The sequence below is a fragment of the Chiloscyllium plagiosum genome, chromosome 24, assembly GCF_004010195.1.
Source record: "Chiloscyllium plagiosum isolate BGI_BamShark_2017 chromosome 24, ASM401019v2, whole genome shotgun sequence".
In the NCBI taxonomy this organism is placed as follows: domain Eukaryota; kingdom Metazoa; phylum Chordata; class Chondrichthyes; order Orectolobiformes; family Hemiscylliidae; genus Chiloscyllium; species Chiloscyllium plagiosum.
In genome coordinates this window covers 37,048,182-37,066,365 of record NC_057733.1, presented here as the reverse complement: position 1 = coordinate 37,066,365, position 18,184 = coordinate 37,048,182, and the positions used below count along the sequence as shown (strand labels likewise).

Sequence of the window (18,184 nt, the reverse complement as noted above, 5' to 3'; positions counted from 1 at the left end):
CTTGTCCCAAATAGACTTTGCCTTGTTTCACCTTTCTTCCATTCCCCACCTAGCTGTATGGACTAATCACCATCAGCTACTGTAACAATAGCTTCATTTCTTTCCAGTCCTCTCCACTCTTTGCCAGAAGTTTTCAGTGCTAATTGTACTGGGTGACAAATTAATACTGTGGAAGATCCACAATTTCCTTGAACTGACATGGCCTCCGTGCATTTAATGAAGGAACCTCTGCCTTGTTGATTGTATCTACCATCAAAATAGGAATGATCTTGTCTTCCAGAGAACACTGCACATTAGAAGAGTGTTTTACAGACAGAGTTTGAATGCATTAGCCTTATTACTCTACATATCTCCCTTTTCATTCCACTAAAGTTTACTTCATATTTGACCATCTAGAGATGGTTATATTTCTAGCACAATTCACAACATACAATGGGCTTTCCTAGTTTATTCCTTAACATTATCAATTTGTCAGCCAGATCTGTGATTAAATTCTGCTTTTGAGAATCCTTGACTGCCATTTCTACTTTGAGAGAGTTATAATAAAGGAAGCAGGATACTAACCTGCTCTAATGTAATTTTTTCAATACTGAAATTTAGGAATTTAGAAAGTAAGCTTTTTCAGACCATGAGTTCGAATTAGTAGTAGTTGTGATTCACACACATTCTTGGATTTTGTTTGCGAGCATTCATAATTCATAAAAATTAGAGGAAACATAAATTGCTATTATGGTTCACAAACTAAAGTATATCCAAATGTCACAGCAATTGACAACATTAGCAGCAATGGATACTTACCATCTGCTGCTGAAAAATAAATAATAAAAAATACAAGCCTTTCCTCTCCAAAAAGGTATCTGTACTTCTGTTGTCCTTTATTCTCTCGTCTTGCCTTCTCTTTTAATCTGCCACTACTAACCAGCTGATATTGTCCACTGCCCAGCACTATCCTAATAATTACTAGCTTCTGTTGCCTTTTCACCCATATTTATTATTTCCACTCTTACTATCTTCACGCCATTTGGTGGAGGGGGGGAGGGTTGCAGTGGGGGCCTGCTTTAAAGTTTACGTGCTCACAGGCTCTCCTGCAGGCAATGAAAGTTTAAAGAGCTAACATTTAGAATTATTTCAAAACCTTGCTACTGCTTGATCTAAATCCATATGTCATGCAATAGACCTTCCCAGAAATTTGAAGAGCTGAGTCTGAACATCACCATTGACAGGAACAAAAGATCTCACTCACTGTGTACATTTGAGAAAGGGCAATAGAAGAATGGATGAATCTAGGAAGATCTCAGGAGTTTTCTTAAACTAAATGTCCAGCATTCCTAACTAATCACACCAACAATAAACCAATAGAATAGAACCAAATAGAATAGAACCAAAGCCAATAGGATGTTGCATCACATTGCCTAAATAGTTCAGTTCAAATATGGAGTTGTCCAAAAATGCTTTGGGATATGTGTACAGTTCAGATTTTTTTTAAAAAATACTAGAGGCAGTGTACAGAAATTGCTACTACATTTTGTCATTTGAATATTAGTTGATAGATGCCCAGACTGTTGCAAAAACACTTCAAGGATTTCAATGTTAACCCAATCAACTTATATACTTCACTCTCCTAAACCATGATTAAAGGAGTAAGTAACAAATTAGTCATCCTTTCTAATAAAACGAAGTGAGATTATTAGTATGGTTCAAAATGCATTTGATAACATTGAACTAATGTTAAATTGATTGCTTGTGATATTGAGGGAATATTGCAGGTTTTGAGGTGAAGCAGAGTTAAAGGGTGAGACATACCTGGATCAGAGCATACAAAAATAATTTAAGGAATCTATTGTCTTGTCATATAATACTTATTTTGAAATGATTTGCCTGCATTTAAATAGTAAAACAAGCAGCAATCTAGAAGGGAGATATGGAAACAATCAGAGCAAAGAATTTTCTTTGTGGTATTAACTGAAGAATGGGGGACATCAAACAAAAGAAAATTGCAAACAAAATTACAAATTGTTGGAAAAACTCAGTATGTCTGACAGAACTAATTCTGAAAAATGTGTTGCTGGAAAAGCGCAGCAGGTCAGGCAGCATCCAAGGAGCAGGAGAATCGACGTTTCGGGCATAAGCCCTTCTTCAGGAATTTCCTGAAGATGGGCTTATGCCCGAAACGTCGATTCTCCTGCTCCTTGGATGCTGCCTGACCTGCGCTTTTCCAGCAACACATTTTTCAGCTCTGATCTCCAGCATCTGCAGTCCTCACTTTCTCCCAGAACTAATTCTGAGGAAGGGTCACTGGACTGAAACAGTAACTCCACTTTTCTCTCCACAGATGCTGCCAGACTCACTGCGTTTCTCCAAAATATTATTTTTGTTTTAAGATTTCCAGTATCCACAGCTCTTGGTTTTACTTTGAAGAAACTGCAAAAGCTTAGCTGGATTGGATTTAATTTAGAAAAAGAGATTTAAGAGATAAAAGTGGACTTAGTTAGTTGGACTTTGTTCTGAATTTGTGCCCAGATACACACAGACATGCACACACTCAAGTCACAAATCAAGTATACTAGGGTGTAGGTTTGCTTGCTGAGCTGTAGGTTTGATATCCAGATGTTTCATTACCTGGCTAGGCATCCAGGAGAAAGATATAAATAGAAAGCAGGAGACAACAACTTCGCTTCACTTGGAGGTCGCCACTGATGATGTTACCTAGCCAGGTAATGAAACGTCTGGATATCAAACCTACAGCTCAGCGAGCAAACCTACATCCTAAACCTCAACCTGAACTACAAACATTGCATCAAGTATACTACTTAAATAAATCCCTTTGTATGTGATCTTTCTGCAATTATACTGACTCAGCAATCCTCCTCAAATTTTAGCTCCATTTTCAGGCATAGTGGAATATAGCCATTTTCTGGAGATTGATTGGCATTTTGACCATTTTAAAAGTACTTATTCTCATTGAGAACTTTTTTTTTGTTTCTTTAAATGCATTCTTTAATAACCATCAGAATAAGTCATATTTAAAAAACTGTAGCTTGTTGAACATGCTGGATCTAAAGTGCATGTCAGCTGGAAATATTTAAATAATACTGGAGCAAGAAATATAAGGTGCTTTCTTTGGACTTATTTACAACAGTGGGCAATTCTTAGAACATTTGGGTGAAACTTGACATTGCTAGAGAGGGTGCATTTTCAAATTTAGACCAGGAAAGAAATTCCTTATTAGTAATTTGTAATGGAAAAAAAATGATGTGCAGTATGTGAACATTTAATATTTTTAGGTTAATTAGTAACAGTAAATATTTAAACTTTCACTTAATGGTTATTTATCAAACATCTATGTAGCTCAGTGCACAGTGCAGCAATGTGTACATTCATTACACAGGGGAAGTCTATATATCAAGATTTTACACAATTTGGGGCATTTTCTAAAGTATAACTTTTTTTAAAAAAAAAATCTTACTTGGGGAAGCAGTAAAGCAAGCAATGCCAGTCATTGAGAAGGGCTACATACACTTGAAAACCAGAATTTAGCCTAATAAGCAAAGTGTTTGCATACTTGAAACCACAACTGCATAGCTGGTTTGATGTAGTCAGTGTCCTTAACAGAACACCTGTTAGGGCCACAATCAACAAAGTTGAAGGAAGTTCTGACCACAGTCAATTGTTGCTGCAATGTCCAACTTGGAGATACTGCTGGAAATAGCCTAATCTTTAATTTTATGAGTGGTTTTCACTGCATAATGGGGCTGGCCATTTAGTCACAGGGTAACTCCTCTGTGAGTGTCTTGTTCTCAAAAGCAGGCATGCCTAAATGTCCAAGAATTGAGACTTGCAGGGCAAGAGATAGCCTAGAAACCCTTTTTGACTCATAACTTATTTTCACTCCAGGCTTGAAGGACCACTTTTGCTGCAACAGTATAAACTTAATTTTGAGATTGCCAAATCTGTCATCGAGTGTTTTATGTTACAGGAACTGGCAAATAATTTGAGACTCACCTATCTGATTACATGTTGGATCCCTACAGCTGTTTGGTGTACATTTGGAAAAATGTCACTTAAACATATGAAGCAAAAATAGAACAAATTTGGTAGTATGGTCTACTAATAAAAGAAAATTGCTTTGTTGTACAACCACAAACAGCACTGTACTGAGCAAAATTACGAGCCTTTAATCTTTACCAGTAACAGTATGGTATTTCATTGTGTATTCCACCCATGTGGGGAAGCTCTTGGCCACTTAGCAAAATGGCATGAAATCAACAACAGCCAAGTGGGTGAACAGAACCTGCATTCACCACTTCATTATTGCACATGTTACTCTTATAACATTGTCATGTAAAATATATAAATGATTCAAGGACTCCTAAGTCCTAGTTTTAATTTTATTGGAAAACCTTTTAGTAATCAAAATTATCAATCTTAAAATGCTATCATTGTTACAGCTGTGCCAGTTTACTGCAAGTGACATGGGTTCAGTGAATGCAACAAGTTCTGTTCCACAGATATGCCTACAAGTCAGTCACCAAGGCTGACCATGAACACAGCTTTCTTGAAATGGGTCTGAATGGTGGTTTAGGGAATATTAACCAAAAGCTTTTATTGAATACAGGCAATTCAGCAATTAAACTGTTTTATGTCTATACTAAATATGTCCCGAACGTTTTATACAAATACTTTTTTATAGGAAGGTCCTTTTTTTATACCTAGTTATAAATTTTGTGGTAATACATCAAGATGCTTTGAAGTCACAGTTGATATTAGGATGGAGATGCAGATCAGTGTCAGTCAGTCTGTTTCTGTCACAAGATGTGGCATTGTCTTTTCTAATCTTATTACCCAAGAAAAGCACCCATTCTTGCACTGCAACTGCAAATTGACATGGGCATATTTCTTTCAAAAATTTAAAACTGTAACTCTTCTGGTAAAAATCAGTGGTGTTCTCTTGCCTTTAAAATAAAATTGCTAGACTTGCAGTTTGTATAATTTTGTATAAACTGCAATAGGGATTGCTAAGTAAAATAATCCAGCTATATGGAATAATAATTTTTCTACTCTTCTTGAAATATTATCATTGTCTATGTATCTGCGACTTTATCTGTCTCCATCCTTTTCCACTGCAGACATCATCTTTTGTCATGTACTATTGCTTTTACATAATTATTGCCTCAATATCTTCTGCCAATTGGACCATTTATTGACCTTTGCAAGCACTACTAGTGTTACCACTAGGCCTATTTATGGACTTAAATGATTGCACTAATTGTACTTAAAGCAACTTGCTTTTATTATACAAGTACACTTCTCATGTAATACTCATAATTCAGCTCAAATTACTGTGCTAATTCCAAATATAACCCAAATTGGTAATACAAAAGATGTAATCTCTTTGTCTTACTGGTTCTTTTCTCTTCCAGTCTGTAGAACAAACTACAATTGTACTGTATTGAAATCCTAGTGACAACACTTCCATGAAGTGCACTTCTCCATTATGTCTCCTCCTTTTCTTTCTGTATGACATCTAGATTTTCTCCAATACCCATTTTCATTTCTTACTCAATCTGTTCCTTTTGAATCTTCGAAACTTGTGACTGTGAGCTGTTGAATTCTCTTGCATTTTATTCCTGTGGCTTTTTCCCTTTCTAATGGCTTGTACTTTTCATTTTTGCTTAGGTCTTTCTTTCTTGCAGCAGAATACTTGCAAAAGTATTGTGCAGGAAAGGTGCTTGTATTACAATAGCAAACAAAATTGCTGTCACAAAGAATACCAAAGTACAGGAAGGGTCCGTACAAATAACTTGATATGAACATTTAACGTAAACGTCAGCACTTTGATCAATTTATTCAAACAGACATCTAGACTAAAGCCACATTTATATTTTATACAATAATGGAAACATTGGGAGTTTGGACTATTAATTAATTATCCAAACTGCAATTAAGCAGTACTAAATATATTTGTGCTTATGTTGTTTTATTTTTCTTTACAGCACCACTTTCCACAATACTAAGTAACCACTTTGGTTGCCGCCCAGTAGTAATGCTGGGTGGACTGCTCGTTAGTATGGGAATGATGGCAGCATCGTTTGCACGATCAATTGTAGAAATGTACATTGCCATTGGAGTAGTCTCAGGTAACTGAAATGACTGTATGGATTTGACAGAAGGCTGCAGCAGAGTACTTGCAAAAGTATTGTGCAGGAAAGGTGCTTGTATTACAATAGCAAACAAAATTGCTGTCACAAAGAATACCAAAGTATTGAAAATTCTACCTAAATCGAAACTATAATACATATGGATTCAACTCTGGTTTCTTTAGTTTTACTTTCACATTTTAGGTTTACTTTATGTTTCCTACATAAATACATCTTTCATTGATCAATAAGATTGGTTGCTAACTTACAACTGCCAATCCCAACCTGAAACCAGCTTGTAGGAGCCAAAAAACTGCTACTCTATCAAGCGAGCAGTTGCTAATCTTCATGCAATATGTTTCTCCTACCTATTATTTCGTCCCTATCCCTGTCCCTTTCCCAAAATTCTTGATTTTGGCTATGCAGTGGGTGGGAGTGAGGATAGCACAAATAGTCCAGCCTATCCTTATATCTCATACCCTCTAATCCAGGCAGCATCCAGGTAAACCTCTTCTGCACCTTCTCCAAACCCTTCACAACCTTCCTGTAGTGTGATGATTGGAATTGAACACATACTGGAATTGAACTTTATAAAGCTGCAACATCACTTCCTGAGCCTTGTACTCAATGCCCCAAAGAGGTCCTTGCAAAAATGCATCTCACTTTCTTAGCCAAAAAACCTGATGGAATGTATATGAGGCTTAATTTAAATTTGAATTGAGAAACTAACTAGAACAAGGGAGTGAGGCATCCAAAGTAGACAGTATTAAATCTTTCTTTTAGTACCTGGAACACTATGAAAAGAATTAAAGTGAATTCTGGTAGAGAGTGACATACTTTCAGGTGATCTCAACAGAAGTATTATCATAATATTCTTCAGGGAAGTAAGAGGGTGTATAACATGAACCACATTGTAAAATTAACGGTGCCTATTTAATTCTCATAAACAATCTGAAATATTGTGACATATTTCTGTTGGTTAAAGACTGGGTCTTCAGATTGCTCTTTAAGTGTTAGCAGCCAGTAATAATTGTTTTAAAAACTTTAGAATGGAGAACAGCAAACTTTGTTTTAACCAGCACCCTATGAACAGCAATTTTGATAAACCAGTGAAAATTATGTACTTCAAATATGACATTCATGTATTATTATTGTAGCTTTAAAAATGTATTTACCTCAAATGTAAATATACTTGTTCAATCGAATGGCTGTATTATTATGGTAGTTTTTAAAATTTATTTACCTCAATGTAAATATACTTGTTCAATCAAATGGCTGTAATAATGTATAACACTGATGTGTATACCCTTGATCCTACCCCCATATCACCTTAACAGACCAAGACACACAAATAGAAAGCGGGATAGAATACCAGGACTTCAACAAAGGCTCACAGATGACATGACTTAGCATGGGGACAAAATGTCTGAGGACAAAATGTCTGAGAACAAACTTACCATTTCAGTGAGCAAACTTACAAACTGACACCCTCTGATTACATTTCTATTACTTAGTGTGTGTTTTTATATTGATAATGTGGACCTCTTGATTCTCTGGATATTTTGTCAATCCGCACACTCCTGGTCCTGTAGGTGCTGAATAATAAAAAGTTTGCTGCATATCTCAGACCTACTAAATATGTACTTTACAAAAGTAAGTTAATTGCACATGTTAAATTCTGACATTGCTAGTTCATTGATTAGTTTATTTCTTTTCTAAAACAGGAGTAGGTTTCTGCCTCAGTTTCCTTCCGACAGTCACAATCCTCTCCCAGTACTTCGATAAATATCGTTCTCTTGTTATGGCTGTAGCATCCACAGGAGAATGTTTTGCTATCTTCACTTTTGCACCCGGTAAGTGTCTGAACTAACATTATAATTCTTAAATTGAGGCAAATTATTCACAGAATTGTTGGCTAATGAGCACAATGCAACTTTGCTGCAAAGATTTATTGTTCTTTATTTGATTTGGATGACTTGCAAAGATTAAGACGACTCATATGTAAATCAGAGCCAGATTCATTACTACTGGTCCTACCACCAATACTTACACATACTGACAAGTAACATATCAACCTACATTTCAAACCTTTTTGTATGGATTCACAATTGGATTAGATTTATATTCGCCTGGAACTGAATTATCTGCTGATACCTATTGCTCTCAGTGATGCTCAACAAGAGTTAATACTAAATGCTAAATAATAATAGTAACAAATTCCCCCACTTGAAATATCAGTAAAGGCTGAGTGAAAGCAAGTGATTTAGACTTGATCTTTTAAAACATACAATTTATGAATTTCCCCCTGGGTTCAAGAAGGGTGGGACAAAGATCAGGAATTTATAAATCTTTTAGGAAATATGAACAATGTGACAAATACAAACTATTTAAACATAGTGAATACATTTGGATTGGATGGGTTCACTGAAGAAGTAAGAAGTTATTTATTCAGACCTAAAAAATTAGAGTACTTGTTAAATGTCCCAAAATATGGGAACCTACGGGAATCATTAAACATTTCAGGACGAACATAAGAAATTAAAGTTTATTGAAACGTTCATACTTTAACTTATTGGATGGAAGTCTAGTTAGACTTCACATAAAGCAATTCAGCAGGGATACATTGGCATTTGAAAGAATTACAGTGCAGATTTGCCAAATGATGAATGTACATAAAAGGAATAAATTTCAACATGATGTAGACTAAGCTTGCATTATCTTGTACAGAAGATAAAGAGATTATTTTTAATTTTAAAATTGAAGGATTTGATTGGGTAGATGGACAGTTCACAAACATGATGCAAAACCTTAAAATTAGAGCCAGGCTCTTTAAAGACTAATATCAGGATGCACTTCTTCACAAAACTCATCTGCTGTTAACCGGTTCTTTGATGTTTGTTATCTCCAGCCATGGTTTATAATAAAGTGCTTGTAGTCATCAGCACTTCAGCTGTAAACTTCAGCTTAGCCAAAACTTTGTTGTCAATTTCCCTACTCTCCAATTCCCATTCATACATTTCCTCTGTGTCACTTTCCCACCCAGTATTGCTTCAAAACCCGAATCTTTGAACTTGGAACCGTTCATGACTTTAGACCACCATAACTTTGAGACCTCCAACAGCCCTAAAGTGCTACACAAACTGTTCCAATGGTGCTTGTGCACTCAGGATATAATTCTCTGCAGAAATCCCTATATGTTCTCTTATAAAATGCTTCTTCAAAATTACCTCTGAATAAATCTTTGGTCACACATTCTAAAATATCCATAAGTGGCTTGGTATTAAGTGTTGTCTCCCAATATAGTAAAATATCATGGTGTAGGAATGTTAAAGGCTCTATTTAAATACATTTTTCTATCAGAAATCTGGAATGCTCTCCAAAAACCTTTTTAAGCCTAAGACAATTGAAAGTTCAAAACTAAGAAAGACAAACTCTTAATGTGAGGATACTTGGGGATATGAAAATAACATGCATAAGAAATGTTAAGGTAAAGATTAATCATGATATTACTGAATGGTTCTTCGCTTTGATCGAGAAGGTAGTTGAATAATGGAGTATTTTTTTCCCTCTCTTTAGCTTTTACATTACTGAAGAACCATCTTGGGTGGAAAAATTGTCTCCTCATCATAGGTGCACTGCAGCTAAATATTGTTGTATGTGGAGCACTACTTCGGCCAATTGTTATCAGGAAAATTGAGAAAAAAAAAATGAATGTGGCCATGGAGACCAAGTATATGCTGGAGAATGAAGAAACATGCATGTCTATAGAATCTGTGGACTCGGGAGTGGAATCTTTATCTACCTCATGTGATAACTTGGAACATAGTAAAAAGTGTACAACAAATGAAACTCTCAAAGAAAATCTTCAAATGCTTCCAGATAGGAAGCTAAAATCAGAGAATCAGCCAAAGTTGCTTGACTTTGTAATTCTAAAAAACAAAAGCTTCATATTTTACGCACTTTTTGGTCTATTTGCCAGTTTGGGATTCTTTGCACCTCACCTCTATGTGATTCCCCTTAGCATTAGCTTAGGTATTGATGACTGGGCAGCATATATGTTGTCTGCTATGGCAGTTACAGAGGTGTTTGGTAGGTTCTCAATTGGCTGTGTCCTAAATAAGCAGCCCATACGTAAGATTTACATTCAACTGATTTGTGTAAGCCTACTGAGTATTACGTTGCTGTGCTTTCCTTTTGCGAAATGCTTATGGAGCCTTGTTACATGCAGCATGCTGTATGGATTCATGTTTGGCACTGTGGCTAGTACTCACATCCCAATGTTGGCAGAAGATGATGTCGTGGGAGTTGAGAAGATGCCATCTGCTATTGGAATCTACATCTTTATTCAGAGCTTTTCAGGACTTGCTGGCCCACCTATTGGAGGTATTGTTTTTGTTTTCATCACTATTGAATCGTGCCCAAATTTCCATACCACCAGGATATAAACTGCATTGAAAGTGAAATGACACAGACTAGTCTAGTTCAAAAGTAACTATCTAGAATCTCAGGTATTTCTCTGTAACAGTATATCTTCAGGAAGAAGCTGTGCACTTCCCCTTAAATAATTGCTCCAAAACACCAGAATATTTAAATTTAGAATATATGCTATGCAAAAAAAAAACAAATGCTGCCATAAAAATCTCAAAATAAGAACACTTTGAGTAAGTGACTAAGTTTACAGGTTATCATCAAATTAATGTTATACATCTTATTTTAAAAAGATTTGAAGTATCATTAGAGTTTTTTTTTCCTGTTTCACCCACTTTTTGTGTGAGATCACCACAGCACTCGTTGATCTCCCTTTTTATCTCCTCCTGTTGAATACCTTTTCCTCTTCCAGTCCTGTTGTTTCTTGTCATCATACCTTACAACTGGCCTTAGGCATACCTCTTCTTCCTCTTGGCATCTCCATCAATAGCATCACCACACTTTTTTTTGCTTTCATCTTTATTCCCATACTGCATCCTGTAGACTATTGCTATTGGTTTCTTTGGTCTACTAATCTACACATCCTGTCTGCCACTATACTTGAGATACTCCAGTGTTTTTCATCCCCACCACATAACTCAATGTTACTTGTAAAAATTCTTGATAATGGCACTTCCTTGTTTCACTTCCTCAGTTGGATAATTAATGAAAATCATCTGAATAATGGAAATATAAAATTATCTGATATGGAATATGACAATAAGCATTCTGCGAACTGTTTAGTGGAGCGCAGTCAATAATCTATCAGAACCAAATTCATACAAGCTTTATAAAACCTTTACTCCAATTACAAATATATGCAATTATTACAAATCAAAGCCTAAAAACTTTCCAGGCAATGCAATGAACTGCGTAAGAAATGTTCAGAAACAAAAACAGAAATTGCTAGAAAAGCTCAGCAGGTCTGACAGCATCTGTGGACAGCAATCAGAATTAATGTTTCGGGTTGACTGACCCTTCCTCAGAACTGAGAAATGTTCAGTTATGCTGTTGAATGGTAACTATCTTTCTGGTTCTTTAAAGAAAGCCTTTGAATGCCAATTAGGCAGTTTTTCTGGGACGAGGCTTTAATTTCCAACTTACGTCCAATAACCAACCATTAGAACCCAAAGGTTTCTTCTAACTGATGCTCTGAGGAGCTTATGAATTCTATGAAAGTCATTACTGATCGTATTAGCAAATTGAAAAGTTGTATCTAAGAACTTCATCTCCAGTGCACTCATTTTGCAGTAAGTCCATGAATGCTTAAGCTGATCACTGTTTCATTTATATACTAATTTTTCTGCTCCATTTTATGTAAATTGAATTTAATGTGACAACGTTTAGCTTACCAGTTTTTAAATCATCTCGATACTACTGAAAAAATACTAAGTGTAAAAGGTTAAGTTGACTTTTTTTTTTGCTTTCAGGTTGGCTTGTTGATGTTACAGGCCAGAATTATGGATCTGCGTTCTTCTTTTGTGGAATTGGCTTGAGTTTAGGTGCTTTTTTTCTAGCATTAGTTCGGCCATCTAAAAAAGGGTTCTGTCTGAGAAAACAACCTCTAGAGGTCGATCAGCAGCAGACAACACAGGAAACTCTCAGAAGTGCAGTAGATGTGCCCGAAGACTTCCTAGATACAGACCTGAAGAAACCAGAAAGCTTACAGGATGACCTTCAAAACATTGCCTGAATGAACAGTCACACACCACCGAGCGTACCTTGCCTTTCAAAGGTATCCTGATTTATCCTGCCAGTTTCCTCTACTTGGCCACATATTTAATCTCCAACTTTCCCTATTCTCAATGACCAAATTGCCTATTCACTTTGTCAAGGAATACTGCAAGAAGCAAATATTTCACATTTACTATTTAATGAAACATACAGCTACAGCTGAACTGAACTAAAGGTGCCCAGAAAATGAAAAAACTGAAAGCAGGAATACATTTATGTTTTCTTCTCAAGGTAAATTAATTATATGCCTTGATATTCTTGCTTTATATAGGATGATGATCAAAAACATTTGACATGCTGGCCTAATCGTCCAAGCCACTGATCAAATGTTGTGTTCCAAAAAAATTTTTCTTTTGAGTCTATCAACTATTTCTTTCTTTACTCAGACTACAAGATGGACCAAAATGAAATATTTTAAAATGGAGCATTTAATTTCACCTTTGGGGTGGGGGGATATGTCGGGAGAAGACGGAGGAAATGCACAACTCAGTCTACCGGGGTAATCGTAAATGAAAAAAAAATTAATTCTCCACAATTTACAGTTATCACCTATGGGATGCATGGTGATGAAAACTTGAAAGCCATTATGCAGCTAATATGCAGATGGGGTAAAGTTCAATTTTACCACCCTATAGTATGCAAAACACATACAAGTTTCTGAGTTTTAAAGAGATTTAAAATTTCTACACAGAAGTAAAATGCTAGTTGTAGACTTCTCATTCTTCAAATAGTTTCTTCTACACTCTAAACAACTCTTTTGGCTCCTAATTTTTTTAAAGCCAGTATTACATCAAAAACTTGAATATTGTAACCATATCTAGGACACTCTTTGATCACTCCTTATTCACTCCTGGATATGATACAAGAAGAGTCCTTGACATGTAAAAACTTATGGTTCACAAACTTTCTCTGACCAATCCAACTTTACTTTCGTTGATTATCAATTCCACGTGCTTCTCTTAGGACTTAAAATACATTTAAAACCTTAAATATTGAATTCTGCAAGCTCTTCACCTTCCTTCCATCCCCATCTAAAAAAAAGTTTTGTTATCCTTTGCTGCATTACATATAGGGCCTATGTTATTGTCAGTAAGTTACTGTTTACAGTGCTAATGATTGCACATTTTTGATATTTCAGAAAATGAGTACATGGTGAACAAAATTGTACCTACACTGGAAATACTTATGCAGAAAATAAGAGGCTCCCTCATATTCACTTAATCATCACGTATATAGTGTTAGGATTCAAAATGCAGTAGATTTGATATCTTTGTGGTATTAAGAACGAACTGCAACCTAAAAGCAAAATAATGCAAATTCTGACTTTTCTTGCCATTCATCATACATAGTACCCTGTGTCTGTGTGTGTAGATAAAAAAGCCAATGACTTAAATTTGAATTACTATAATCTTTTTTTAAAACAGTTTCTGATGTAGGTTATTCAGTCAAATTATAAATGAGTAGTTCACATCAGTGCTAAACAATCACTAAGTCATATTTTCCCTCATCTAAGATTAGTGGGAGTGCTTTAAATATTTGGCACAAGTTGGAAGAATTCTGGCTCACATCTGTGTGCTATAATATTGAGGTCGTGGCATTATAAGCAAATGTGGAAAAGGAATCAGGCAAAATTCTACAGATGTAATTTGAATATTGGTAAACCAAAAGATTAAGATCCTCTTGACAAATGTCCTTCTCTAAGATGACTAACCCTGTGCAGCTGCAAATATGTATACACGCTAATGATATTAAGCAAATCCCATTTACACAGTTGCAGGGGGATCTTGACTGTCCAGCCAGGACAGGGTGACATTACTTCCAGTAATAGGAAACTTTATGGGGACCACTAAAGTGAATTTTATGGGGACCACAAAAGATACAGATAATGTATAACATGTTCGATCAGGAAGCATCAATAACTACAGTGGACAACTGTCTTTTTCATCTTTAATACTAAATGCACAGTTAAACTCTTTGATGTGAACACTTTCCAAATAACTAAACTGCAAAATAAGTATCATGCAGAAAATGTGTTAGATTACAAAATGGGATTGAAAACAAAAACATAATCACTGATTTTTATTCTGGCATGAAGACCTCATTCTAGGGACTCCCTTTTTACCTGGTCATAATGTGATTTCTTTATTGGATTTGCCCCATGCACCCAGAGACTGGTCCACAAAAGTAATGGGGCTTTGATTTTGAACTTTCCCTAACAACTGTTCTAGACATGAAACTCAAGGCCACTGGGGTAAAGTATGTTCCAGAATACATCAAAATGTTCCCTGTAAATGATGACACACTAGCAAAGGTTCTTGCGTCAATAACTATTAAAATTACATAATTTTTTTAAAGTTCTAGCTATATACTGGGTAAAATAATGGATTCAGAATATCTTTATCTTAGATTCAATTAAACAAATTTGAATGATTACATCTTAATTCGTTTATTCCATCAATGACATCTGCACTGGTTGAAAAATTTATGACAAAGGCTTTTCTATTTTACTGGCAGAAAAGAAAAAAATTACATGTCAAAATCAAAGACCTGTTTAAATTCCCAAAAATTGGCAATCACTGCCAAATTAGTGATTGCAGAACTCTGTTTAAACATTGAAAGGTTCATCACTCGAGAAAGAAAAATCAGAATGTATGGCATAGTCTTAATTGTTCTGATACCTCTTGCACTCCAATTTTGATACTGCGTGTTTATAATCTGAATTGTATATTTACTGTACAAGATATTTCATATAGCGTATCAAAAGTATTCAGGTGATATAATGTTAAGCTTGAATGATTTGTGATGCAAGTTATTAGGATTAAACAAATACTGGTAACTAGCAATCTGAAGGATGTAACTAGGCTATCTAAAGGAACATCTGAACAAAACTGCAACTAACATTTTTAAAATCATGACAAATTGAGGCAATCTAGTTTAAGAAATACCAGCAAATTAGGTTCAAACAAAATGTTGCCAAAACTTTGGTCACTGTAACTTATGCTCTCTAACATTCAATTTGTTCAGCCTCAATAACTTAAAAGTAGTTTAAATGTTTTAAGATTGCTGCATATCTGTAATTTTCATTAAAAGTTATTTTTTAAAAAACTTATGATTTATTATTTTTCAAATTTCAAGAGTACGATGGTTTAATGAACTTGTTAAAGAACAAATGCACATTGAATGGAGAAAAACATCCCAACGCATTTCATTCAAGAGAAGTGAGCAATGAGTATATGTGGACAAGTTAGGAGATATAACAGCAAAGGGTAAAATGGATTCATTCTGAGGTGGTGCTGAAGGCAAGGAAACAAGAATTTAAATAGAACACTTTAAAAGCTTACATTTATAAACAAAGTAGTGCCTTTAGCAACATGAATATCCCAAAACATTTTCTAGCTAATTAGCTAATCAAGTACTTTCTGAAAGATTGCCCCTGTTGTGATGTAGTAAGCACAGCAGTCAATTTGCATACAGCTATCTCCCACAAATAACAATGCAATATTGTTGCTCAGAAGGGAAGGGGAGAGAGGAGCAGATCATTAGTCCATAGTTAGGGGGACAGATAGGAGGTTCTCTGGGAACGAGAGAGACTCATGGTTGGTGTGTAGCCTCCCAGGTGCCAGTGTTCATGATGTTTCTGATCATGTTTGCAGGCTGAGGTTAGAAACAGAAAAGGAGGTCACCCTGTTGGGAATTTTCTATAGCCTCCGAATAGTTCCAGAGATGTAGAGGATAGCATAGCAAAGATGATCTTCGATAGGAACGAGTGTGACAGGGTAGTTGTTATGGAGGTCTTTAACTTTCCAAATATTGACTGGGAATACTGTAGTTTAAATACTTTAAGTAGGTCAGTTTTAGTCCATTGTGTGCAGGAGGGGTTTTTTTTGATACAGTACGTAGACAGCGCAACAAGGGGCAAGGCCACATTAGATTTTGTACTGGGTAGTGAACCCGGCCAGGTATTAGATTTGGAGGTAGGTGAGCACTTTGGTGATAGTGACCACAATTCGGTTACATTTACTTTCGTGATGGAAAGGAATAGGAATATAACACAGGGCAAGAGTTATAGCTGAGGGAAAGGCAATTATGTGATTAGGCAGGATTTAGGATGCATAAGATTGAGGAAGGAAACTGCAGGGATTGGGCACAATTGAAATGTGGTGCTTATTCAAAGAACAGCTACTGCGGATCCTTGATAAGTATGTACCTATCAGGCAGGGAGAAAGTTGTCAAGCGAAGGAGCCATGGTTTACTAAGGAAGTTGAATCTCTTGTCAAGAGGAAGAAGGCGGCTTATGTTAGGATGAGATGTGATGGCTCAGTTAGGGTGCTTGAGCGTTATAAGTTAGCCGGAAGACCTAAAGAAAGCTAAGAAGAGCCAGGAGGGGACATGAGAAGTCATCAGTGGATAGAATCAAGGAAAACCCTCAGGCTTTCTAAAGGTATATCAGCAATAAAAGAATGACTAGAGTAAGATTAGGGCCAATTAAGGAAAGTAGTGGGAGGATGTGGAGTCAGGCGTGATTGGGGAAGCACTAAATGAATACCTTGAGTCAGTATTCACACTAGAAAATGACAATGTTGTCAAGGAGAATACTGAGATACAGGCTACTAGACTGGATGTGATTGAGATTCACAAGGAGGTGGTGTTGCCAATTCTGGAAAGCGTAGAAACAGCTAAGTTCCCTGGGCCGGATGAGATTTATCCTCGGACTTTCTGGGAAGCCAGGGAGGAGATTGCCAAGCCTTTGACAATGACAACACAAAGATCAAAGTCTACAGGAATACTGCCAGAAGAGTGGAGGATAGCAAATGCTGTTCCCTTGTTCAAGGAGAGTAGAGACAATCCTGGTAATTACAGATCAGTGAGCCTTACTTTGGTTGTGGTAAAGTGTTAGAAAGGGTTATAAGAGATAAGATCTATAATCATTTAGAAAGGAATTAGTTGATTAGGGATAGTTAATACAGTTTTGTGAAGGGTATGTCATGCCTCACAAACCTTGAGCTCTTTGAGAAGGTGACCAAACAGGTGGATGAGGGTAAAGCGTTGATGTGGTGTATATTTGATTTCAGTAAGGCGTTTGATAAGGTTCCCCATTGTAGGCTATTGCACAAAATACGGAGGCATGGGATTGAGGGTGATTTAGCAGTTTGGATCAGAAATCGGCTAGTTGAAAGAAGACAGAGGGTGGTAGTTGGTGAGAAATATTCATCCTGGAGTTCAGTTACTAGTGGGGTACTGCAAAGATCTGTTTTGTGACCACTGCTGTTTGTCATTTTTATTAATGATGAGGGCATAGAAGGATGGGTTAGTAAATCTGCGGATGACACTAAGATTAGTAGATGTGTGGATAGTGATGAAGGATGTTGTGGGCTGAGAGGTGGCAAATGGAGTTTAATTCGGAAAAGTGTGAGGTGATTCACTTTGGAAGGAGTAACAGGAATGCAGAGTACTGGGTAATGGTAAGATTCTTGGTAGTGTAGATGGCTTGAGGGATCTTGGTGTCCAGGTATGTAGACCCTTGCAAGTTGCCACCCTGGTTGATAGGATTGTTAAGAAGGCATACGGTGTGTTAGCTTTTATTGTTAGAGGGATTGAGTTTTGGAACTATGAGGTCACACTGCAGGTGTACAAAACTCTGGTGTGGCCACACTTGGAATACTGCGTACAGTTCTGGTCACCGCATTACAGGAAGGATGTGGAAGCTTTGGAAAGGGTGTTGCCTGGTATGGAGGGAAGGTCTTATGAGGAAAGGCTGAGGACTTGAGGCTGTTTTCATTAGAGAGAAGAAGGTTGAGAAATTATTTAATTGAGACATATAAGATAATCAGAGGATTAGGTAGGGT

At 36.3% G+C, this 18,184-nt stretch overlaps 2 protein-coding genes across 9 annotated transcripts in view; one reads left to right on the top strand and one right to left on the bottom strand.

The window, feature by feature from the left end:
* Positions 1-14,445, top strand: part of LOC122562185 (monocarboxylate transporter 7-like) — a 32,324-nt gene extending 17,879 nt beyond the window's left edge. For all 8 annotated transcript variants that reach the window (XM_043714822.1, XM_043714823.1, XM_043714828.1 and 5 more), the window contains 4 exons: positions 5,994-6,137; positions 7,862-7,990; positions 9,714-10,520; positions 12,035-14,445. In XM_043714822.1, coding sequence (XP_043570757.1) covers positions 5,994-6,137; positions 7,862-7,990; positions 9,714-10,520; positions 12,035-12,297 — 1,343 coding nt within the window. In that variant the 3' untranslated portion in view covers positions 12,298-14,445. The remainder of the gene's footprint in view (positions 1-5,993; positions 6,138-7,861; positions 7,991-9,713; positions 10,521-12,034) is intronic.
* Positions 1-18,184, bottom strand: part of LOC122562188 (archaemetzincin-2) — a 111,064-nt gene that overhangs the window by 51,116 nt on the left and 41,764 nt on the right. The gene's annotated exons all lie outside the window — the stretch shown is intronic.